This window comes from Panthera uncia, assembly GCF_023721935.1.
Source record: "Panthera uncia isolate 11264 chromosome B3 unlocalized genomic scaffold, Puncia_PCG_1.0 HiC_scaffold_1, whole genome shotgun sequence".
Taxonomy (NCBI): Eukaryota; Metazoa; Chordata; class Mammalia; order Carnivora; family Felidae; genus Panthera; species Panthera uncia.
In genome coordinates this window covers 72,908,818-72,935,863 of record NW_026057582.1, presented here as the reverse complement: position 1 = coordinate 72,935,863, position 27,046 = coordinate 72,908,818, and the positions used below count along the sequence as shown (strand labels likewise).

General features: G+C 40.2%; 1 long non-coding RNA gene and 1 gene segment (V, D, J or C); one reads left to right on the top strand and one right to left on the bottom strand.

Moving 5' to 3' along the window:
• Window positions 1-3,303: 3,303 nt before the first annotated feature.
• LOC125908833 (uncharacterized) overlaps window positions 3,304-27,046 on the bottom strand; it is a 31,508-nt gene continuing 7,765 nt past the window's right edge. The window contains exons 3-4 of the long non-coding RNA XR_007453446.1: window positions 20,413-20,526; window positions 3,304-3,846 (exon numbers count right to left, since the gene is read on the bottom strand). This is a non-coding gene — a long non-coding RNA (uncharacterized LOC125908833). The remainder of the gene's footprint in view (window positions 3,847-20,412; window positions 20,527-27,046) is intronic.
• Window positions 18,667-20,324, top strand: LOC125908816 (T cell receptor alpha variable 29/delta variable 5-like). The segment is given in 2 exon segments: window positions 18,667-19,220; window positions 19,395-20,324. Coding segments are annotated over 2 exon segments (482 nt in total).

Sequence of the window (27,046 nt, the reverse complement as noted above, 5' to 3'; positions counted from 1 at the left end):
ATATTCACAGAACACTTCGCTAAGCGATGACAGAAAACACATGAAGCATGCTTAGAATAAAGAACTTTATTCTTTCATCTTTTAAAGAATTACCAGTTATGACGATCTGCCACAAAACGAATGCTGTATACACATGATGGACTACACTAGAACACTATAAGGTAACCCACAACCCACATATGTGGGGGGGGATTGTGTATATATATATATATATATACACACACACACACACACACAACATATATATATATACACACATACATAAATATAATTTGCCATTATTTTGCTGTATTCATTTATATTTTATTTCTCCTTGCATGTTTCTCCTTCCTGCTCACTTGTGTTTGAGCAAGTGGTATATCTGTGCTTCGACATGTAAGTGATGATGTCTGGCAAGCAAGCTATATTTGCTGACAGAATCTTCTGGCTTGTTTGTAAAATCCTAAATTTATTCAAAAATGTATAGGGTTTATGGAAAGTGGTAGAGGTTGATGAGAGGGTTTGTGGTGGGAAATAAGAAGGAAAAAGTGGCCAGGAGAGAAGAGCAGGGTCTGCAGGGCCCAGAGCAATAGGGGGGTGGGGGGTGGGGTGGTCAGGTCATTGTTTCTTGACAATTCTCTTAGAATTAGTGAGATCCAGAGTGGGAAGGCTATTTGGTGACTTTAGGAAGAGTTCTCAGCCTTGAGACAGATTCTTGGGTTCCTGTAAACCTGAAAGGAGAAGACTTCTACTTGGAATACCCACCTAACAGAAACAGTCTATTGTATATTGGATAGTATTTAGTATATGTGCTGCCGAAGCGAGCACAGTATTGGATAGTATTTAAAAAAAATTTTTTTTTAAGTAAGCCCCACGCTCAGCTCAGAGCCCAACATGGGGCTTGAACTCACGACCCTGCAAGTAAGACCTGAGCTCAGATCAAGAGTTGGATGCTTATCTGACTGAGCCACCCAGGCACCCCTGGATAATATTTTTAATATTTATGAATCCTCCCTGAAAGGGTCATGTTTCCACTCACAGATCGGAGGGACATCGTTTACAGTTTGTGTAAATAATTCTTGGCAAAGAGTGGAGCTGGTCTCTGTCTTCATAACCACACACATAATTCTATTTCTTGAAGTCTAAGATCTCAACAGTTCTGAACTTCAAGCACCTTAGGTTCAGATGCTTGGCCAGGCTGGGTGGAGAAGCTTAGATCTTATGGCTTCCCCTTGGATTTGGGCACTAAAGCTGTCAAAGACTTTCCCAACAGGCTAAGGGATGTAGCAGAGTCACCCTTGTTTGGGGTTATCCGGGGTTCTCTGCAAGAACAGTAGAAAAAATGTGTAAATTCTATAGCAAGATTAAATTTATATGTCTTATGCTGCCTTGCCAATCAACAAGAAGAGTTCTTGATCCCTGCATGTCAAAGTGGGGAGAAACACTAAAGTTGCTATTCCTGTTCCTGTGTACGCTTTAACGGGGATAAACAGAACCTCAGGAAGAATTGCCAAGATCCTGTTTGTAACAAATTTAAATTGGAGTGAAAAAGAAGAGAGAAACCAAGAGTTACCCTTACCACTAAGGAGATTCAGGGCTTCAGGAACATTTCAGTTTCACCAATTAACCTCTGTGTTTTGTATTCTTTGGGCACCTGCAGCTGGTCCCCAGTCCTGCTGCTGGGGTTGTGACACCTAGCGTCAAGGCAGCAAAGTTGTTCTCGACAGGCGTTTTGGAAAAGCAACCCCAGTGAATCAAGTATTTTTAGTAGTCTGAAAAAATTATCTCAAAATGCAAATATATACATTTGATAATATAGCTATGCCTTAATATGGGCTTTGCCAACTTCTCTTCCTCTGCATCAGCTAAGGAAGTCAGTAACTCGGTCCATCCTCTTATTTTTTGACGTTATATAATGTGACACTCTAGGCCACTCAGGCCTATACAATGAAGTATAACAATGGCTTTTCATAGAGTTCTATCTCCCCAATGTTAGTTACATTAACTTATTTCCCACCCTTGCATAACTGGGGCCTGCAATGTGAGTACTTTATTTTTGTTCTAGTTTCTTCCATATCTTCCACGGACATTTCCTTCTTTGTGCTATCTCACCGTTCCCTTTTCTGCCTCTCTTGGTGCCCTAAAAGGAGCTGGCAAGAGAAAACTGACTTTTGGCTCTTGTCTATCCATCCCTATTCTGTGATCTTAGACAGCCTTCCTCTATTCTGAAAGGACAATTTCACCTACTCAGCCTCTCACAGGGCCATTCTAAAACACCTTCTAGAATAAAGATGTCCATTTATCAAATAAGAAACTAATAAAGACTAACATAAATGATGGGCTGAGCCTCACTGTGCCACTGAAGTAAAATATACACTGGCTGTTTTGTAAGTGGATCGAATACTAAGTTGCAAACCGGCCAGGGGTTTGAATTGCTCACAACATATAGTTACTTGTATGAAACAGAGAGAGAGTTGGGTTTTTAAAAAAATTTTTTAATGTTTTATTATTGTATCTTTGAGAGAGAGACAGACAGACAGAGCATGAATGGGGGAGGGGCAGAGAGAGGGAGACACAGAATCAGAAGCAGGCTCCAGGCTCTGAGCTGTCAGCACAGAGCCCGATGTGGGGCTTGAACTCATGAGCTGTGAGATCATGACCTAAGCCGAAGTCAGACGCTCAACTGACTAGGCCACCCGGACGCCCCTAGGGGGAGCTGTTTTGATGACTTAACCAGGAACACAGGCCAGTTAATTAATTTATAGCACCTGTGAGCATCCAAAGTCACTAAACCCTAGATTACAAAATTAAGCTCTAGCTCTTTGCACAGTAGCCATCTTCCAAAGAATTGTATAAAGCTACTAGTTGACTTGAATAAATTGAGTACAATATGAGACATTTTTCTTGGAAAGAGAAGATGCAATCTCAGCTGTGGATAGAACAGGTTTCCCTCGGCAGAGATTTAGGAGATAAAAACACAAAATACCTCCGGCATCCATGTTACAGACTTAAGTTAAGGGAATAAAGATATCTCAGGGGTTGAGTTGAGGAAGGAAGGCAAGGACATGAATATCCACAGCTGCGGTAAGAGGAAATATGTATTTGAATATTCATAACGCTCAAGGTAGTTTCAATAGATAAGTATATGTATTTCCTCTTGAATCCACCACCTAGCTTGGATGCATATTTATTCTCAATGATCTAGGATGGTTACCATACCACTTTTGCATCAGACTTGTTCAAACTTTGATGAGGTGGGGATCTTGTTAAACTACAATTATGATTCGGTAAGACCTGTAACTGCATTTCTAACAAACTCCCACATGCTGCTGCTGGTCTGCTGACCACCCCCCCCCCCCCCCTTGGCAAGGTTTACACCGCCCGAGAGGCAGTATTCTAAGCTGGTCAGGTTTGTGCATTCATCAGGTGCACTGCCTAGATTCGAAGCCGGACTCTGCTCTATGATCCTGGGAGCTTAATTAACTTCTGTACCTCCATTTGCTCCTCAGGAAAAATAAGAATAATGTTAGCTACCTCCCAGAGTTGATAGGATGAAATGAGTTGATTTATGTAAAGTGTTTAGAGAAGTCGATAACTGCTAGTTGTATGCATAGTTTATCAAGTTTACCAAATCAAAAATACCTACGTTTTGGCCCAACTAGATACTTTGTATACCGGTTTATTAAAAAGGGAAAAGGTGACTAATTGGATCTTGTGTGCTTGTCCTACCTCTTCACACAACCCTTGTCACAGGCCAGGACATTCACACGGGATGGGTGATTTCCCTTAGGATGATTGTGGCTAACGATGGTGACGTGCTCTTGGATGTTTCTGGATAAGGACCCCGCTAGACCTTTTTGCTCAGTCCTGTTGAGGAGGAATTGGAGGAGTAGAGATGAGCTTCAGGGAATCATAAAAATAGGTTGATTGAAACATCGTCTGATTTATGTACATAATCTCAGTGTATCCGCAAGACATACCCATAAAATAAGTAGTGTAAGCCCTGCTCTACTGAATAGGAAGCTATTACATGAGTGAGTGAAGTAAATTGATGTGACCTCACTGGTAATTGGCAGTGATGCCTTACTAATCTAAATATGTCTGACTCCAGCACCAAATCATTTAGTCAGAAGTTATCCCTCCTCCACCAAAATACATATTTTTAAAGTCGGCTTTATGCCCAGCTTGAAATTGATTTTGGCTCTCAAGATAAATAAATAAACTTAAAAAAAAAACCCGTCGTCTCTTGAGTATTGGCATTTCGAGCAATGCGCAGCTGATGTTGAGGCTCAGTAACAATCATACACTGAGTGAAATCATTGTGTTGTTTGAGCATAACTGGTTTTTATTTTCTTTTTAATGTATGATTATAAACAGATCCCTTTATAGAATGGGCACACTGAGGAAAGAAACATTTCTCCAACAACTGATGAAAGTTGATGGTGATCCCATTTGACTTCAGAATCTGAAGAGCTAAATAGTAACTTAATTCTGTCGGCTATTGTGAATAGTGTAGCTCATGACAAAAGGGTGATATAGTACCTAAAACTCAGTAGTACGTTATGGAGCATAAGATGGCAGAGAAGGCCCAAAAACATTCACCTGGAGAGCCATCATGCTGAACCAAATCTCATTACACTTGGATGTAGTCACATGGCCAACACTGATTATCTTTACTAATGGCTATGAACAGTAGCTAAAGCAATCATGAGGCCATTTACCCAAGATTTTATGATATTTGAATACACAATACACCCACATCACAATATCTGTATACTTGAAGCACTATATTAATGCACACACACACACACACACACACACTCTCACACATTGATTCAATAATTTGTTAGCCATGTATTGACATTTTTCTGCCTAGTAATTGTTAGGGCCACAAGAGTGAAAATGGTGCAATCTTTCTGTCAAGGAACTTGTAGGTGAATCCAACAAGTGCAATCACAACACAACATGTTGAAGACTTTGAGAGTCATGAATCAGAGACCTAATGGCAGAGTAATGCGATAGATATCAGGAAAGTATTCTTAATTAAAGAATATCAACAGGGTTATTCATCTTAATTTGGTAAAAATAGGTTCATGTCTGGGTGCTTACCCATGCCATATGACCCAGAAAATATACCACAGTTTCACACACAAACACAACACTCATATTACACCTACAAATGCAGTTTACAGACACAGTTCTGCTCAACATGCTTGCTGAGGATACCAGAAGTTATAAGATAGTATTTCCATTATCTTCTGTTATTCTGTCTCAAAATGATAAATTTTTATTTTTTTATTATTTTTTAATGATTTTTTAAATGTTATTTACTTATTTTTAGAGAGAGAGAGAGAGCACAAGCAGGGGAGAGGCAGAGAGAGAGGGAGAGAGAGGGAGAGAGAATCCTGAGCAGGCTTCCTGCCCCTCCTTGCACACAGAGCCAGACATAGGGCTCAAACTCATGAACCGAGAGACCATGACCTGAGGTGAAACTAAAGTCAGACGCTTAACCAACTGAAACACCCAGGTACGCCTCAAAATGATAAATGTTTTTAAAATTTTTTAATGCTTATTTATTTTGAGAGAGAAACAGCGGCGGGGCAGAGAGAGAGGGAGACACAGAATCCTAAACAGGCTCCAGGCTCTGAGCTGTCAGCAGAGAGCCTGACACAGAGCCGGAACTCATGAACAGTGAGATCATGACCTGAGCTAAAGTTGGATGTTTAACCGACTGAGCCATCCAGGCACCCCAAAATGATCAATTTTTAAAAGGATGTATTTTCTATTTCTGAGAAAGGTCATTAGTCTCTACTTATATCTTGGTATTTGTGCATACCAAATGAAACTAGGAGAAATAAAAGCATTACTGAAAGTAAATCACTTTCCTATCTCTCCACAGGAGGGTACTGTCTCAAAAGGCAAAATCCTTCAAAGCAGAGTGTGAGGCTGGAGGAAGGGGAGGTTAGAGAGTGAATAATTCAATTGGCTGCCACACAGAGACCTCTGCCTTTTTACCCAGATCCAAGTGGGTGGGAAGTGTTACTCTAGTTCAAAAAAGCCTCTTTCAGGAGGGTATCTTTCAAGGGCAGCTAAAGTCAGTGACCAGGGCCATCCTGTGACAGGAAGAAAAGATGCTCCTGAAATTCTCAGTGCTGATCCTTTGGATTCAACTGGCATGTGAGTTTGAGAAGTTTCCAGTTACCTTAACTGGAAATCCAAGGGAAAATTAAAAGAAAAAAGGGAGAGGGTGAGGGAAGGAGCAGGTGGGGAAGAGGGAAGAAAAGTCATGTCAGGCTGGGAAAGAGTCCCCAGTTCCGTTCCCCAGTGCCCACTGCTTTGGTTTTCAACAGGGCAGAGCACCCAGCAACTGGAGCAGAGTCCTCGCTTTCTAAGCATCCAGGAGGGAGAAAACTTTACTGCGTATTGCAACTCCACAAGCACGTTTACCAGCTTTCAGTGGTACAGACAGAAGCCTGGGGAAGGTCCAGTCCATTTGATGACATTATCTAGGAGAGGAGAAATAAAGAAGCAGAAGAGTCTAGTAGCTCAGTTTGGTGAGGCAAGAAAAGACAGCTCCCTGTTCATCATTGCCGCCCAGGCTGAAGATGCTGCCATCTACATCTGTGCAGGGCCACAGTGCTCCCACGGCACCTGATGCATGTACCCAAGCCCTACTGCAGGCTCTGTCACGCTGCTGCTGAGTCCCCCACCCCCCTACCCGGCCCTTCCTCCCACATTTCCTGACATGAACAGTGGTAACAATCTCAGGCTCTCATGGAACCATCTCCACTACCTTTCCAGATATTTCCCACATACACTAAAGAACAAGATTCCTCTGTCATGGGATCACCTTCTAGAAATGCATCTCACTATCTGAACCAGTAAAAATATGGGTCTACAGCTCCCTGGGGTGGGCATTGGGGAGAAAAGAAGGGAGTCGATAGAGAAGAAAAATGAATATAATGGTCAGAGTGCATCATAGTTCCAATGAGTCATTCTGTTTTCCTAAAGACCACAGCCAGGAATGGTTAGTCCAAGGGGACAGAAATGAATGATTTTGCAGCTTTATTCTAGTAGAGTTGATGAAACTGGAGTGAAAGTCAGAAGTATAGTAAAAAAAAATAATTAGAAGAAAGTTGGTACTTTTTTTGGCAGAAAAAAATGCCTACTGTGTGCTCCAGTAATATCCCAACTGTGATTCCAAAGCAATCTCTCCATTTGGTGGTTCTGAACTACTTACACATTAGCTACAATTGCCTGTATTTACACAGGATTTGCTTGGTGATTATTAGACTTTGAGTGGTAGATATCAATAACTTCAAGTTTTCAAGGCTGAAGAAGATAGGATTTTTTTGGTTTCCAAAAGAAATTTTATTTGAGTGTAGTTCACACAATGTTACATTACTTTCAGGTGCACAACATAGTGTTTCTACAAGTTTATACATTATGCTGTGCTCATGGCAAGTATAACCACCATCTATTACTATGCAATGCCATTAAAATATCATTGACCATATTCTCTATGCTATGCCTTTTATTCCCATAAAATATGCTGTGCCATACTCATCCCATAAGTAGAGGCTTGTACCTCCCACCTCTTTTCCCCCAGTTTGCCTCCCCCATCTCCTCCCCTCTGGAAACCACCAGTTTATTCCGAAGAAGCTAGTTGACAGTTCCCTCCACCTGGTAAGTCTTCCACTGGCCTACTTTTATACTTGACAAATTCCTACTGGTCTTTAAAGCAAGATGAGGGGCACCTAGGTGGCTCAGGCAGTTAAGTGCCCGACTCTTGATTTCAGTTTGGGTCATGATCTCACAGTTTGTGGGTTTCAGCCCCACAACAGGTTCTGCACTGACAGAGTGGAGACTGCTTGGGATTCTCTCTCTCTCTCTCTCTCTCTCTCTCTGTCCCTCCCCCACCCTTGTTCTTTCTCTCTCTCTCTCTCTCCCAAAAATAAACAAACTTAAAAAAAAAAAAAGCAAGATGATATGCAAAGCACATGGGTTTTGGAGTCACAAACATCAAATTGCAAATCTTGTGTGCAATTTTCTAGCTCTGTATCCTTAGGCAATTATTTATCTTCATCTAAGCTTCCTTGTTAACACATGTTAATAAGAACACCCAGGGGGGCCTGGGTGGCTCAGTCAGTTGAGAGTCTGACTCTTGATTCTGGCTCAGATCATGATCTCATGGTCTGTGGGATCGAGCCCCATGTCAGGTAGAGCTTGCCCCTCCCCCCACCCCGCACTCTCTCTCAGAATAAATAAATACACTTGAAAAAAAGAGAAAAAAAAAGAACTCCTATTGTGCTGAGTTATTATGAATTAAATGAGATAAAATATACAAAATTATATGAAGTCCCATGTGCAACATATGTACTCAACAAATACCCTGTAATGATATGATTATTAATGCCTCTAAGGAAATGTTATCACTACTGTGAAGTTTGTACTGACTTCTCAAGAAGGAAAGATATCATCTCTGCCTAATATTCTGGATCCCCACCTTAGTGGTCAGGAAAGCAGACATGGCAAGTTGCCAACCTAATCCACATTCTCTTCTGCCTCCTTACTTACAGAACTGTTGATAACCCATTTGGGCAACTACCTCCCCACCTTAAAAAACAAAAAACAAAAAACAAAAAAACCCGTGCTACATTTCACATCCTTTTTTACAACGAAGGGTTGCATATAGCACAGTTCTGACCAATGAGACATAATCAGAAAACTGCTAGGAGTTTCTATAATGTTTTTGCTCTCCTGGTACAGGACTACATTTTCCAGTCCCCTTCCCCAACTCTTCTTCAGGCAACACAGAAGTTGTAACTTATAATCAAGGAAAGCCCAGGCCTGGGTCTCCTCCCCAATCCCACATTCATCTTTTAGAGGCCAAGTCAAGTCCCTTCTTCAGATTTATTTGTGTATGAAAACTCTTTAAAAAATTTTTTTAATGTTTATTTACTTTTGAAAGAGACAGAGACAGAGCATGAGCAGGGCAAGGGCAGAGAGAGGGAGACACAGAATCCTGAAGCAGGCTCCAGGCTCTGAGCTGTCAGCACAGAGCTGGACGTGGGGCTTAAACTCGTGAACCACAAGATCATGGCCTGAGCCAAAGTCAGATGCCCAACCCACTGAGCCACTCAGGCACCCCTGTGCATGAAAACTCTTCATAAACCATGATTTGATTGAATTTTTTGTTACCTGCGGCTAAACACAACCCTAACCGTAGTAGGATTGACATAAAATGACGTGATTTTCAGAGTTCTTGGGTAAGTGAGGAAAAAAGATTTGAAGCAAGTGCTGTGTTTATACAAGGAAGGCACCTGCATTCATACTGATTATACGTACTTCTTAAAGTATTAATGTTCACATAATTTTTATTAAGAATGAAACCTTCATCTTCCATGCCAAGAGGCCTCATTTAAAAATTTCCATCAATTTCTTACACTCGTGGGAGACTGGAATTCACTTTCTCATCCAAAGTCTTTTCACTATAGACAATATCCATTTCCATGCGAATAACTAATAACTGCAGTTTTATATTTTCTCACTCTTAGATTCCAAAGGCCATTTTGCTGTTGCTTTTAATTCCATACTGTTCCAGTAACCTATTCCAAAGGCTTTCCCTGAAAGTTTTATCATAGGGAACTCCTTCATTTTGAAGATCGTACGTAGAAATTAAAGCCAAAAAAATAAATTCTAGGGGCGCCTGGGTGGTTCGGTCGGTTAAGCGTCCGACTTCGGCTCAGGTCATGATCTCACGGTCCATGAGTTCGAGCCCCGCGTCGGGCTCTGTGCTGACAGCTCAGAGCCTGGAGCCTGTTTCAGATTCTGTGTCTCCCTCTCTCTCTGCCCCTCCCCTGTTTCTCTCTCAAAATAAATAAGCATTAAAAAATTTTAAAAACATTTATCATTTTGAGGTGTACCTGGGTGTTTCAGTCGGTTCATGCTCTGTCTCTCTCTGTCTCAAAAATAAATAAACGTTAAAAAAAATTTAAAAAAAATTCTAATTCTCTGTGGTATAAAGAGGGAAGGGCACTCTCCCAGTCCCTTTTATTAGAGTACTTTTGAAAACTTGTAATTATGAATCTTTTCTCTGTCCCTTTGAGGTGTGTAAATCTTTTAAAAAGCTGACCAAGCCTCTTGCCAGTTTTACAACCCAGGGATGTTTCTCTCAAGCAGGTGGAAGCCAGCTCATTGAGATGTAATCATGAGGAAGGATGGCATTCCTGCCTCCCAGTTTCTGTGGGAGGAGATGAGCCCAAACTCCACAGACGCCTTGCTCTAAGTTGCAAACTCACCTTCTGTCCTAAAGATATGAGAAGTTTCTCTTTCAGATAAAGGCAATTAGCAAACACAGGGTGGCTACCCCAATTCCCAGGTAAATTGAGGGCAAATTATGACAAAGGACGCTGTCAAGTTCTCTTACCTGAGGACTAATTTCTGTTCATGTTGAGAAAACACTTGTAATGGGTTGTATCTGCCCGGCTGGCTATATAAAGGGGTAAAATTTTTGCCTGTGTTTTAAGTATTTTTTAATTTTTTTAATGTTTATTTATTTTTGAGACAGAGACCGAACATGAGCAGGGGAGGGGCAGAGAGAGGGAGAGAGAGAGAGGGAGACACAGAATTCAAAGCGGGCTCCATCCAGGCTCTGAGCTGTCAGCCCAGAGACTGATGTGGGGACCATGACCTGAGCAGAAGTCACTTAACCCATTGAGCCACGGAGGCACCTCTTGTCTATGTTTTGCAATCTCTTAACAAATTGCCTGTGGTGCACATTACATTCTGGCTTAATGATTCCTCAATAATAAAACTCTTTCTTTTCTCCCTTTGTGGAGAGGTGTTCTGGACTGGCAGGAGATTTTGTTTTCATTTCCCCAGAAGAGGGCCCAGTGTCTTTCCATAATCGTCGTTCTTAGTCGTCTCTCTCCCTGAAAGGTGACGCGACACTGTGAAAAGAGCCATAGCCTCTCATGGCTCTGCCACTTAGTGGCTGGGTAACTCTGGGCATTTTATACTAGCTTTGTGAGCATCAATTTCCTCCTAAGTACCTTGGAAGTAAGTATGGTACTTACTTTACTGTGTCGTCATGAGGATTAACCATGTTTTGTGAATTGCCTAGCATAGTGGATTAAAAATGAAAAAACTTGAAAGTAGGCACCACAGCTTGGATCAGATACACTCGAAACTTCACTTGTGTCCCGGTATATGTTCTGACAGGGAATATGGAAAGGACTTTTCCTGCTTTCAAGGAACTCCCTCTCATGGTGACTGGAGGTCCATTCACCACTTCCCTCAGCCATCAGGCTGCAAGACCTATGAGCTGAAGAATCCTCTGATGTACCACCTCCATTCAGATCAATCATTTCTAAGAGCACTTTGGACACACTCCATGCTCCAGGAGCTTCTGAAAACATACCGTCGATGTCAAAGGTCACACTCAGAGACCCTGGGATGGGGGCCACATTACTGCACATAATATGGTGTCAGCCCTAGGTTAGTCCACAAGGGAACGCTCTAACCTGAGAAAAGTGTTATGATTCACTTTAGGATTCATTGCTAAATGAAGAATGAAAATCTCTGAAACAGAGGGTTACGAATTTAGGCCAGGGTAGAGGAGGAGGAGCAAGAGAATAAATATGTGGCCAGAGAATTGTTAATAATGTGCACAATCCTGCTTTCTCATCACCCATTTTCTTTTCTTTTCTTTTCTTTGCTTTTCTTTGCTTTGCTTTGCTTCCTATCTCCAAAAGCCAAAATAAAGTTGGAGATTAAAATAAAACAATTTGTGGGGTAGCTGGGTGGCTCAATCGGTTGGGTGTCCAACTTCGGCTCAGGTCATGATCTCATGGTTTGTGAGTTTGAGCCCCATGTTGTGCTCTGTGCTGACAGCTCAGAGCCTGGAGCCTGGAGCCTGCTTCAGATTCTGTGCCTTCCTCTCTCTCTACCCCTCCCCCACTTATGCTCTCTCTCTCTCTCTCAAAAATAAATAAACATTAACAAATTTTTAATTAAAAATAAAATAGAACAATTTGTTTCATATTTCTGTAACTTTAGAGTTTCATGAATCCATAGTTTTTAGTATCAGGGACCAATATGAGCTTTCACTTATTTGTCTAGAAATTGTTGTTCTTCTCTAAACCATGCTCTTACCTCCTATAAGATCAGAAACTCAAAGATAAGAAAAATAAAAGCAAAGAAAGAGGCGAAGAAAGAAGAGGGGGAGTACATATGGGCAGAAGCAGGTGGAGAAAAAAAAAGGGTAAAAGAAAATGGCAGAGGGTTGTTTGAACTGAAAATCATTACATGAGTTTCTCAACAGCAGCTTTGGGGCCAGAATCTGGGGAGAGGGGCTTTCCTGTGCATCGTAGGTATTTAATAGCATGTTTGGCTTCTACTCAATAGATGCCAGTAGGAGCCCCTCCCTTCCCTAGTGTGACAATCAAAAATGTCTCCAGGCATTGCTAAATATCCCCTGGGGAGCAAAAGTCCTGATTAAAAACTAATGATCTATATGTTAACTTGATAAAGTAGAAACTTTCAGAAGATAGATAGATAGATAGGAAGGAAGGAAGGAAGGAAGGAAGGAAGGAAGGAAGGATAGATATTTCAGGTATTATTTATACTTGCCTAAAAGTTTTTACTCTATCAATTTAACATATAGACTATTTAATATTCACTTCCTCAGTCTTTTTCATGTATAGATAGTAGATAGATAGATAGTAGATATAGATATCTATAGATATAGATACACACATATATAGATATATATAGATATAGATACATCCTGTATTTTTTATATACAAAAAAAACTGAGGAAGCAAATATTTTTCTGTCTACTATTATGATTCATATATCTTGAACTGTTATCATATCATTTGTCTTTGATAAATTCAACAAATAAGATACAAGGAATGTAAAGAATGGAAATAGGTTATATATTTGTATTATTTACAAATATACTAATAGCATATGTAATGTGTATACAATTTACATATAACAAGTAATTCACAACTGAGAAGTTTCTCAGTCTGATCTTGTCTCAGGTTTTAGCTTCGCCAGTATCTCTTACTTATAACATATAAACTATTTCTCTGTTCCCCCTCTAAGCTAACATCTCCCCATTTTTCACATAAATTATTCTACTCAGAGTTTAAATACTCAGAGTTTAAAGAAAAAAATATTCTTAAATGCTAAAAGACAACTCCTCCATTATCCCCAACACACACATGAGCGCGCGGGCGCGCACACACACACACACACACACGCGCACACACACATGCACCGGCTCATGCAAGCACCCAACAGTGTAGAGGTGGACTAAGCCACAAGTAGGCGGAGCTTCCCACTACAAAGCCGAGTGAAGGTGCTTAGGGGCCGCCACTGCCAGATCTATATCATGAAGCTGATGGGTTACAGCAACAAAGTTAGCCCCAAATTCAAAGTATGATGCATATCAGTATTTAAAGGGACTTGCCATTAAGGTGTATCCATACTGCTAAGGAGTCAAGAACCATGCAGACACAAATGAGAGTCTTGCTGGGCCTCCTGTGGCTACAGACTTGCTGTGAGTTGAGAACATCCCAAAGGGAACCTGAAGAAATTTCACAACTGAGTGGGGAGATGCAAGGGAGGAAAGGAGAGGTGGAGGAAGAGAGAGAACACAAGTCTCTTGGGCTGTGTCCTCTACTATGAGGATGGAAACTAGAGAAAAATTTCCTGTACTCAGAAACAGCTACGGTCATTTTGCAGTGACCCTCCACTGTGTCTATTTTTCTCTTTCTCAACAGGGGTAAGAGTCCAGATGAATGTGGAGCAGAGTCCTGGGGTCCTGAACCTCCAAGAGGGGAGAAATACCTCTATGATGTGCAATTATTCTAGCATCATAACCACTGTGCAGTGGTTCCAACAAAATCCTGAAGGACGCCTCGTATCCTTGTCGTACATCACTTCTGGAATGCAGCGAAAAGGAAGACTAATATTCATGCTCAACTTCCAGGAACGTAATAGCCACCTGTATATCACAGACTTGCAGCCTGGGGACTCAGGCACTTATTTCTGCACTGTGGAGGCACAGTGCTCTGCAGACACCTGTGGCCTGTACATGAAGCCATAGCTGGAGACTAACCCAACCCACAGAGCGGGGGGCAGGGGCCCAATATGATCAGAATTGTGTGTCCATTGCCTTGCCTCTCCTGGTTCATGCAGAAAGCATTTCTAAATGAGCTACAACTTGACACTACAGTGCAGGCATGTACGTGGCTCATCCTGAGATCTCCATGGGGCTAGTGTTACTAGGTAAATACTGTAGATTGATCAACTCTCTCATATCTGCTTCTGTCTTTCTGGGCAGAATGAGCAGTCAACTCAACGTGGAGCAGAGCCTCCCTCCTTCATCTCTACAAGCAAGAAAATACCAATCTCACCTATATCTCCTGGGCGTCTTTCTAACTTACATTGGTACATACAGAACCCTGAAAAAAGCTCCATGATCGTTTTTCTAATATACTCAAATGGGGAATAAAAAGAGGAGAAAAAAACCAAAGGGCCACTAGTAGTATGAAGGATGGGCAGAGCTTTGTGCATCTCAGCCCAGAGACTCAGGCACCTGCTTCCATGCTGTGGAGGCACAGAGCTTTCTAGGCACCTAAGGCCTGAATCGAGACATGTGGCCGCAGCCACCAAACCCAGCAACACGGGAGAGATGTTTGTGTGCTTTCCCTCACTTCTAACATGGTGTTGAGAAGTGCACACTTGATCAGTCGAAGTGGATCAAACATTTGATTCCACTTTCAAAAAAACTTGGAAATGCTGATGAATATTCAATCTAGTAACCATCTCTGTCCTAAAATAAACCATTCCTAACACGCTAACCCCTAAACCAGGGAATCAGTAAATTAGCAATCCACTCGTGACTTCTAATCACGAGTATGCTGCATCATCTTGAGCAAGGGAGTCACACTTTTTCTACCTCGGAATCCTCCTGTAGGTGAGGAGAGTATTTTCCATTGCTGTTACTCATATTTTCATACATTCAATCATTCAACAAATATATATTGAATACCTGTGAGATCCTGGATAGGGGGCTTTGAATAAATGAAGAGCTCCTTCCCTTGTTGAATGTACAGTTTAATGGGGAGCTCATTTTTGTTATCATAAAGTCCCTGCAAACTAAAGAGAAGAACTAAATTCGGAGAGAAAAAGAGATTATGAAAACAGTCAGCTAGAGACAGCTTTCTGGAGCATTTGACGTCCCAGCCTGAAACCTTATAGTTTAATAGGAGTTCATCAGGCTGAAGGACAGAAGAGGGTGGAGGAAAAGTGTTCTGGGTCAAGGAAAAGTGAGCACAAGGGCACATGCTTGTGTGTGTGTGTGTGTGTGTGTGTGTGTGTGTGAAGCAAGGCATATCATGGCAAATTTAAGTCCTAAAATATAATTAGTGATCAAAACAAGTGATAAAACACAGTGCATGGGTGACTCTCATGCTATGAGAGTCTTAAAATGAATAAGATCCTTGAAATTCATTGTCTGTATATTACAATACAGTAAGATGAAGGATATGGGGACCACTTAGCATGCCTACATACTCACAGAGCATGGGCAGGGATAGATAACTGCATTGAGGACCAATAAAAAGAATGGTGAAACTAATTAGTGATAAGAAATATTACTTTTCTAGAGACCTTGATTCCTTTTTAAATGCAGAAAGCATTTCTAAATAAGCTGCACAAGGTATGATAAACATGATACATAAACGTGATACATTTTGACTGTTGAATAAAACCGACAATTGCCTTTAAAAGAGGAAATATGTGAGTGTGTTATCTTAAGAGAAAAGAATTTTCTGGCTCTTGCGGTATACCTGATAGTGGAATTATCTTCCAACTGTAAACTACTATAAAATTGGGAAACATAGGAAAGAATTGTTTTTGAGGAGTGCAGACAGGGAATGCTTTCAGTCCTTGGGAGAAAGCAAGCCTGCCAAGTGATTCCCACATGCAGGCAACATTTCTCTCCTGGGGGTATTTTCTAAACCTCAGCATAAGGACTTGAAGCCCCATCGGAGAGCAGCAGCCTTGCTCAATGGCAAAAACAGAGATCAGAATCAGGGCTGTTAAATAACTGGCCTTTGAGGAAAACAGGTATTGGAGAGACATGAGCTTCCTATGATAGGACTGTGAAATCTGCATAGGGGGTTTTCTGAGCCTACACTTCAGCTGCACATGTGCAGAGAGAGACATTGGCAAGCCTAGCAGAAAATAGCATCTGAGGGTGTAAAATCTCCGAGATTTCCAGAGCTTGTACTGTGCTGGGAAGACATTGGAGCTCTGGCCTTTCCAGAGTGAAGACATCTTGGTAAATACCTTGGACTTTGAACTGAGTCACCAGAAGAAGGACAGAAGTAAGGGCTATGGCCTAGAAAAAAATAAACTGGAAAAGAAAATCTCTGCCTTACAAAGATTAAAGTAAGCCTCAACAAAATCTAAGTGATCTGCTAGTAATTTAACAGAGTTAACATTTTTCCAAGGGAGGCAAAATAATCCAGAGTTTCTGCTCATTATGACCCACATTGTGTAGCATACAATAAACAAAGTCACTAAAAATGTAATGAAGCAGGAGCAAGGGTTACATAAGGTATAGAAGCAGCCCCAAAGATGATTCACATTTGGAGTTAACGCCAAAGGGTTTCAAAATAAATATGACTAAACTGTCCAACACTGTTTCCTGTTGCTGACTCTGTTGGCCTGACTCTGTTGACCAACCACCACCGTGTATCTGGCAATGGACCCACGGAGATGGTAGCCACACGTGGCTCTAGCTTCTCTAGATTTCTCCATCAGTTTCCCCTTCAAATCACACTTTCATAGATAGACAGGCTTGGTCCTCAGATTGATTGACTGGTTAGGGATTCTTTCTCTCTGACTACCCAACTACCCTTAGACCTTCATTTCCTCAGCTCTCTTCACAACCGTGTAAGATCAAGTTCCTGTAATTTAAGCCCCTATCCCATAGCACTCATGATAACTCTGCTGCACTGACTGTACCGATATTCTAGGAAGATATAAATGAATAGCATTAGAATATTCTTTGTTTTTAAGAAATGAGTGTCCAGATACCGACTGGAAGAAATAATAATCAGAAACCTAGTGTGTGTGTTCGTTAGAGCCATGATAACAAAATACCACAGACTAGGTGGCTTAAACAAGAAAGATTTACTCTCTCATAGTTCTGGAGCCTAGAAATCCAAGATCAAGGTGTTAATTGGTTTGGTTTCTCCTGAGGCCTTGCCTTCCTACTGTGTACTCACATGAGTTACAAAGTAATTTGCAACAGATGTAAGACTGTCAGCTGTCAACAAGCCACAATCATCCACAGTTTGGTAAAAAAAAAAAAAAAAAAATTGCTCCAAAAAATTTAGAAAATGATAAACATGTTCCACCGTTTCTCCCAATCAAACCAATTTCCTGTGTAAGAGACAGACTGTGATCCAATTCCAGTGATTCTGCATGGGGCTTGTGGCTTGTGCTTAAATATGTGCATTGTGTGTCATATGTTTTTGTTTACCAAAGTAGTGTGTGTGTGTGGTGTGTGTGTGTGTGTGTGTGTGTGTGTGTGTAAAAGGGGGAGGTGTGTGCATTGCAGTCCAGCAGTTCCCCTGGGCCTAGAAAAGCAGCCTTCTTAGTGTGTCAGATGTGGTTCCTCGTGAACTGTATGTCATTGTCCTTTCTGACATCAGTTTAGAAACTTCCTATTGCAAACACTTAACTCCAACTATAATGAACCAAGTTTCCCCCAGCACTCTGAGCTATAATTTGCCTGTTTTCTTTTGAAATCTGACCTTCCCCTACAAAGTCAATTTGTCAATCTTCCCTAAAATCAAACTAAAGAGCTCTGCCTTTATGAGGTCTTCCCTGACTCCACATTTCTAGCTTTCGCAGTAGAACTAACTGATAACCATTATGTTTTTCTCATTAAGCACCCTTATGTGTCATGTCGTGTTGTAAGGATGTAGTCTTTCAGTTTAGACCACCAGATATTTAAAGTTGAAGATAGTTCCATAGTCATGTTTAAAACCTTAACCAAGCACAGTGTCAGGTATTTCAGAGAAATGAAATAAATGTTGACAAAATATATAAATACAATAGTGAATCTGAAAACATTTCTTCACTAGAAAGTTTGAATTATGAAAGTTTCAACCACATAATATGAAACACGGACAACTTACCAGATTGTCCTGAATTGGATAATTAGTGTAACTTCCCAGCATGTTAGTTTCATTATAATTCAAATAAAAATTTTAAATGTTTCTTCCCATATAAAATATGCATTGGAAATTGTTTTATTTTGTGTTCTGTGTCTTTGCTCAAACTAATTCCAAAAAATTATTTTGAGATTTACCATTGGCAGTAATGACTAGTTGCCCTACTGATTTAGCATTGAAAGCACAATAGATTCTTCTTGCCTCTTCCATTGGATTAAACTGGGAAGACATATACTAGATATAGACCAAGAGTGAAGACAAACAAACATATTGCCTTTTGACATCTCCTGGTGCCTTTCAAGTTTATGGCTTCATTCTGTCTATAAACTTTACAGGATTGTGTAATGCTTTCTCATTTGTGAACACAGAACACACCAAATGATCACATCCAAGTTCTCAGAGAGGAAATCCAGTGCAGAGGGTGATTTAATATAGGGAATAAGTTTTGTTGTGTTAATTTGTGGTTTTAAGGTAAGTGTCCAGAATTTCTATCAGATTTAATTGCCTTGTGGCATTTATTCATTCAGACCAAATATGGACACCTCTGAAAACCATCTTGGAATGCAATTACATTAAAGGCTAAGCTATCAAACTCCTTGTATTCTAAATTTGTAACCATGGTAAAGATAGCACCATACCTTTGTGTTCTCCCCCAAACACCACCAATATCTTATTTTAACTTCTTTATGGGGGAGGGAGTGCAAATTGATTTTAAGGAAACACAGAAATGCATTTTCAGAATTTTTCTACATGTGGGCTAAAGGGGGCAGTGCTTCCTCTCATAAAGATAAAGAGCTAAAAACAGTACTATTCATATGTGAAATAGAAGCCTCTGTGGAAGGAAATGAAAGAAGTGCAGGAAGTTGAAGTCAGATTTATGGTTGTTTGGGCAGGAGAGAAGACAACCTGGGTCCACAGGAGAAATGGGCAAGCTCCTGGGGGTATCACTGTTGATTCTGTGGCTTCAGCCAGACTGTGAGTTCTGGGTGGGAGGTCTGAATGCAGTAGAAAACCTTCAAGAAACACCACAAGGCTGGGAGACGAGATCATTGGGAAGTTTTGCTTTATTGTGTTTTGTTTTCTAGCTCATGCTGGTTTTCTGTGGGGACTTTAAGAATATAATTTAAAATTTACTCTCTTCCCAAACAGGGGTGAATAGTCAACAGAATGCTGACCAGCAGCAAGTTAAGCAAACTCCATCCCTGAGTGTGCAAGAACGAGAGATTTCTATTCTGAACTGTGACTACAATAATAATATGATTACTTCATATGGTACAAAAAATACCCTGCCAAAAGTCTTGAGTTTGTGATATCAATACGTTCCATTGTGGATAAAAAGGAAGATGAAAGATTCACAGTCTACCTCAACGAAAGTGCCAAACACCTGTCTCTGCACATCGCAGCCTCACAGCTTGGAGATTCAGCCTTGTACTTCTGCGCAGCGAATGCACAGTGCTCTCCAGGCACCTGCAACCTATACACAAAACTGCAGCTGGGTCCATGCCTCTTTGGGGGCTCATACTTGGAGGCACGTACTTGCTTCCACTTAAACAGAGCAGTAAGAGAGGGTATGCTTTAAAGTAGGTGAGTGGGATGAGCTTTAAGGAAGATCAGATACATAGTAAGTCCCTCAAATGAGTTAAGGATGTTCCTTGGGTTTTAGGGTGTCAAAGAGTTTAATCATTCTCCTTTTTCACTTTCAGAGAGAGGTTGCTGGTTTAACTAAAGCATCAATCTCTGGTGATGCTTTGATCCCGCTAGACCTTGGAATGAGGATACCATTTCCCCTGTAGCTTAGGGGAAAAGATACCCTGGAGATGGGGAAACCAGGATTCTACTGCAAGTTCTCCCAGTGAATGTTTATGTGCCTATACGTACCAGCAATCATGTGCTTCATTTTTGTGTTAAATGAACAAAATAATCCCTAGTTATTTCTTCTGAATCACTGTGCCTTCACATTAAATGCATTTCAGGATGTATATGTTTTAAGTTACATGCATTTATTTGTTTCATCGCTCACAAGATACTTCTAGGCATTGCTTCAGTGAATCACTTACTGTGTATTCTTATCCCCAGGCAGACATGGAACTATTTGACACACTGTCCATCAGTAAAAGGTGCTGCCCTGTGGATCATCATAATAAATACAGGCATGTCACGAACTTACCAGCTGCAAGCATCTTGTTTTGGGTAGCCATCCTGATTCTCTGTTGAGATGGATGTATCGCACTGGAGCCTTCAGGATGCAGTTCAAAGGGTGATGAACCAGGCCAACATCACCCTAGGACCATAAGAAGTTAGAAGATGTAAGAAATATCCCAAACGTTTATTAATTATAAGTCTCCAGTAGGTTGTCAGTTAATCAAAGATACAAGCAGTTTTCAGCTTCAAACTTAAGTGATCTAAATGGCCCAAGTTACCTACCTGGGATTCCCCTTTCCTAACAAATAAGTGGTAATGAAATGAGCATGATGACTAATAAAAAATATCCTGATGTTTTATATTCTAAGTTCCACTGTCAATTTGTATGACCTTGGCAATTTCATTAGTCACTCAGGTTCCTGTGAAACATGGGTTAGAACTAGATGAAATCATTTCCCTACAGCCCAATAAGTGTATGATTCCATTCACCTCAAACATTTACTGACCACTGGTTTTATGCTTTTCACTTACGTGATGAATAGAAGGAAATTAGTTAACCTGAATTTCTATGAAAAATTTTCTTCTTTTTAAAAAAATGTTTAGTGTTCATATATTTTTGGGAGAGAGAGAGAGACAGACAGACAGAGCATGAGCAGGAGAGGGGCAAAGAGAGAGGGAGACACAGAATTTGAAGCAGACTCCAGGCTCTCAGCTGTCAACACAGAGCTTGATGTGGGGTTCGAACTCACAACCTGTGAGATCATGACCTGAGCTGAAGTCAGACGCTTCACTGACTGAGCTACCCAGTCGCCCTGAAAAAGTTTTCTTCTTCGTGTCATGAATTCTCAGTCTCTTAAATGTAGAATTTCATGCTGAAAGAGAAAAAAAAGATGCCAGCTATCAGAATGAAAAAGAGAATTAGGATGAGACATCCATGGTTTTCTTGAGGAAACAAGATACTACTTGTGTAAATAATATATATGTAGAGACTATGTGTCTGTGTGTATGTGTGTAATATTTGCAAAGGAGCTTTCTCCTGATTCTTCATCACCATAAAGCTAAAGGCGTTCCTGAAATACCTTTCTAAGAATAAAATCTGTGGTCATCTAACGTGGTCCCTGAGTTAAGAAGCTATTTATTTATATTACACAAGAGACAGTTGCAATAGTCATTCCATTTGGGATAGGTTCAGAGATCCCAGATCTCTGGACCCATGAGACATCTAATCATGGAGTCAACACAAAGTTCACTGGAGAGCCTACCTACTCTACTGTAATGCAATATAGTCTTATCTTCTAGAAGCCACACCATAGGCTGTTCAATTAAGCACCCACATCTCCTTTGCTATATCTGTAAGCTATTGTTACAATAATGGTGCATAACTCTAAAACTCAGGGGCTGAGGGGCGCCTGGGTGACTCAGTCGGTTGAACGTTCAACTTCTGCTCAGGTCATGATCACACAGTTTGGGAGTTTGAGCCCTGCTTCAGATCCTCTGCCCCCTCTCTGCCCCTCTCCTGCTCATGAGCCGGTCTCAAAAATAAAAAATATTTTTTAAACAATAAAATAAAACTCAGGGGCTTAAAACAATAAATTATTTCACTCATAAATTTGTGAAGTGACAATTTAGATTGGACTCAGATGAACATTTCTTCTGGGTTTGGCTGAGCTCACTGTTAATGTCTGAAGACAGCTCGCTGTTGGCTGGTCTAGAATGGCCTTGTCTAGGATAACTATCACTATTCAACTCTTCTCCATGTGCCTTATCCTCTGGCAGCCTAGGTCAAGCATACATCAATCACAGGGGAGCAAGACTTGAGACATGAAAGCATCATTTAAACCTCTACTTCCATCACAACTTGCAATGCCAAATTGGCCAAAGCAAGTCTCAGATGCTCATCATATTATATCACTATATATTGTACATATAGTGTGTGTATATATACCTGTATGTATATATGTATATTCCACATATGTATATTCCACAACGGCAGGGCATGGCTGGGGAAAAATACATAACATGACATCATATTTTTTTTTAATTTTTTTTTTTAACGTTTATTTATTTTTGAGACAGAGAGAGACAGAGCATGAATGGGGGAGGGTCAGAGAGAGGGAGACACAGAATTGAAACAGGCTCCGGGCTCTGAGCTGTCAGCACAGGGGCCCAATGCAGGGCTCGAACTCACGGATCGCGAGATCGTGACCTGAGCCGAAGTCGGCGCTCAACCGACTGAGCCACCCAGGCGCCCCAACATGACATAATATTATGTATTATTTTACATAACACATACTATTTATCTATATGTGTATTCTAATAATTATTATATGCTATCTATTATTATGAATTCAATTTTTTATCATTTATTTTTTAATAGATTTTCCCCAACTTCTCCCTACTTCTCTTACTGCTCAGCCCCTCACAACCACTTTTTCACTCCTTTCTATGAGTTCAACTTCTTAAAAAAAGATTTCACATATAAGTGATACAATGCAGTCCATCTAAATTTCAAAATATATGGAAATATGGATAAAAGTCTAGTTATTATACATTCCTCTTCTTAACAAAACTATTTCTAACATCCTAAGTCAATAAATCAAATACCTTTTCTTATCTTCAGATATATTTAACATGATTTATAAATTATTCAAATTTAGTTATAAAGTTCCATTACGATGGACAGTTTTCACTGAGTGCCATTTATATTTACCCTAGTTCATGTCTATGTATGAGAGAGGCTATAATAAGGCAGTAGATTGATGTATTTTCTACATTCCTAAGATGATATAAGAAGTCATACTAGAAAAGAGAATGCTTTATACAATCTCATCCCTATTATTCTTGTTCAAGCTCTTTATACTACAACGTTCACATTTTATTAATTCCCACACTCATCAGTCTATAGCCTTTTCTTATTTGATACACTTGAGAAGTGACATTAATAAAGAGTTGCTTTCTACCATTGACCTCGTCATGAGTGTGCTAGGTCATCGTGAGCAAATGATCAGCTTTTTAGCATCTTATATCAGGAGTAATTCATTCATACTCAAGTATTCATGAGTAATGCAAGGACAAAAATTTCCAGCTAACGCTGCTCTCAGATTTTATTCATTTGATCAATCAACAATTATTCATTGAGTACCCGCTAAGTTCTACACACATAGAACTTAAAAAGAGCTGTGAGAAAATGCAGAGTATAGTATCTTCTGTCACTCGATTTGTACTCTAAAGTGAATCAAGGACTAAGCTTAAGAAAGCAAAGGGTGATCTGAAGGCATATAGCATTCCATCCCCACCCAGCCTTAGTAGTGAGTCAAAGACAGTGTAGAGTCTGTGATGTGATGCCCAAGCTAAGACAGGAAGTTTAGTAGGAGTTAATCAGGTTGCAGGACAGAAGAAGTGATGGAAGTGATCTTAAAAGTAGGAACAACACATACAAGGCAATAAAGATCATAGTGAATGTCAGGACTGAAGGCCAAGATTATGTCATGAATAACATTATACATTGTTTTATTTATATTTCTCAAACTAACACTGCAAAGCAGCCATAATCTCAGTTTTACAAATGAGCAATCATAATCTTTGTGGGTTTGCCAAATGTGTTCTCTATTGACTTGAGATTCTTATAATAGTTCATTCATTTGACACCCAACATGTGCCTTAGACTTCAACATAGGAGATGCAATCAGAAAAGAAATAGACATTGTGTATGCCTTCAGGAATCATGTAATATTGTGCGGTATGTTACAAAATAGGGTAATCAAAGCTATCACAGGAGGCAAATAAAATTAAACTACCTAACAGAGGCGTCTAAAGGGAAGGCTACCTGGGAGAGGTGACATCTAAATTAGGACTTATAAAAGCATTCGTCAAAGAGGGAGTCAGGCAGACTATTACAGAAAGAGAAATAGAATGTGCAAAAGTATAAAGACAAAATTAGAGAATTACATTAAAGGAATTCAGAGTGGCTGGAGCATGCAACTCAAAATAGGCAACGGTAAATATAAAACTAAAGCAATAAGCAGAATCCACTTTGTGAAAATAATTATAAGCCATTTTAAGAGGCCTTTACATTATCCTGAAGGCATTAATGAGCACTAAAAGGGATATGAACAAGCAAATGGTACAGTGAAATGTTACACTATTTGAAATATTATTCTGTTTTCATATATGCATACATATGTTTATATATAATTGCATACATATTTTTCCCTTGATTTTCCTTTTTCTCTTCATCCTGGAGTAATTCTCTCTCTAACCCAGTAGATTGATAGGCTCTTCCTTACAGCAAGAAAAAGACATATCTTAGATGTAAACTTATTAAAGAAAAGCCGAAATCCATTTTAATCTACATTTCTCAGCTTGGCCACAGGGAAGAATTGCTTTGAAAGTATTCTAGCTAGAGGTATGTAGTTCTGTATGAAGAGTGAAAGAGCTGTGATGTCTCTCTGCTTGGTTGTCCTCCAAAGTTACAGTGTTCTGGAAACAATTGCAAACAGGCCTCACTTGGAACTTAACCGTTGCTGAGGAACCCCCTTCAGAAGCTGACTTGGTCCACTGGATTTGCTGGGGAGCCAAAGGATGGAGACCCTCCTGAAAATGGTTTTGGGCACTCTGTTGTGGCAGTGGGCCTGGGAGTACAGGATTCAGTCCGGGAGAGGCTTATAACAGTGACTGCAGCCTGAGGGCAGGAACTGGGTCATCCTTCTGTCCTGGGAGGGATCGTTTTGAAAACCAGATGCAAGAGGAAGTGTGGGAAATGTTCTGTAACTATGTGGTGATGTTTATGTTTTGAGTAAAGGAGGGGAGAAAATCACCTTTCCTTTTATGAGATTGAGATATCATGTTCTATGTTCTGTTTTCTATGTTCTGATCAGGCATGAGAAGCCATGAGACCTCAATCCTTGATCATCCAAGAAATGCAAGACTCAAAAACTTGCAATTCCTCAAAGACTTTATATTCCTAGGGCTCCAGGGTGGCTCAGGCTGAGTTAGTCAACTCTTTTGATTTTAGCTCAGGTCATGAGATCTCAGGATCTCATGAGCCCCACCTTTGGGCTCTGCATTGACAGGGCTGAGGCTGCTTGAGATTCTCCCTCTTTCTCTGCCCCCGCCCCCCGCTTGTACTCTCTGTCTCTCTCAAAAATAAGTAAGTAAAGTAAAAAAAAAAAATGACTTTATATTCTTTAAACTGGTACAGGCAGAAGAGTGGTGAAGGTCCCATCTTCTTGATGATGTTACTGAGAGATGGTGAATCAAAGAGTCATGACAAAACAGGTGTCCCACTGAATGAGAAAAAAAAGCGGCAAAGTTCGCCATACATCATCATGGTGTCCTAGCTTGGTCATGCATATGATATGACTCACAGTCAAGAAGAAAGCAAATAGAAACTAACTTTGGGAGGGCACCTGGGTGGCTCAGTCATTAAGCATGTGGCTTCTGTTCAGGTTATGATCTCACAGTTCATGAGTTCGAGTCCCAATGGGGTGAGCTCGAGCCCCACTTCTGGTGAGCTTGTGCCCTATTTCAGATGCGCCCTGCTCCTCTCTCTCTCTGCCCCTTGCTCACTTGTGTTCTCTTTTTCTCTCAAAAATAAATAAATAAATGAATAAATAAATAAACAAATAATAAAATTTGAAGAAAATAACTCTAGATGGCTCAAGTTATTGAATTTAGCAGACAAATATTATAAAGTGCTAAGCAATTATGTACAAAGAACTAAAAGAATATATATCCCAAAAATCGAATCAAAATGTTCTTAGTAAGTGAACAGAAATAAAATCTCAGCAAAGAAATGCAAACCATAAAAAAGGAAACAAATGAAAATCTTAGAACTTAAGAGTATAAAAACTGAATGTTTCATGAGATGGTCTCAACAGCAGATTGGAGATGGCAGAAGAAAGAACATGGACAAGAATAAAGAAACTGATATATTCACAAAATTGAATACTACTCAGCAACAAAAATAAATGACCAATTCATTCATTAATGTGTATGAATGTTTAAAACATTATTCTAAAGGGGGCACCTGGGTGGCTCATTTGGTTGAGTGTCTGACTTCAGGTGAGGTCATGATCTCACAGTTCGTGAGTTCAAGCCCCACATTGGGCTCTCTGCTGTCAGCACAGAGCTTGCTTAGATCCTCTGTCCCCCTCTTTCTGCCTCTCCCCCACTCACTCTCTCTTTTTCTCTCTATCAACAATGAATAAACATTAAAAAAAACCATTACTCTGAAAGAAGCTAGGCACAAAAGAGTACCTCCTCGGTTACTTCACATATAAGAAATTCCAGAAAATGGCAAATTTAATACAAAAAATCATACAAGTGATATGATTTTTTTCCATCTCTGTCCCCAAGGAAGGCACTGAGCACAGTGGATCATAAGGAAACTGATAGGGTGATAAAAAATAATCTATGCGTTAATTGGTGTAGTGGTTACACAGGAGTATACATTTGTTAAACTCTCTAAGTGTTACATTTGAAATGTGACTTTACATTACATAACTTAGATCCCATAAAATTGAGTTAAAAAATAAGGTGGATAAAAGCTGTTTAGTTTCTACATCTCTCGACAACAGTAACAGTTCTTTCACCTCAAGAGTTAAGTAATTTTTCTATTTTAACTTGGAATAAAACATGAAAGAAAGAGAAGCAGAAGT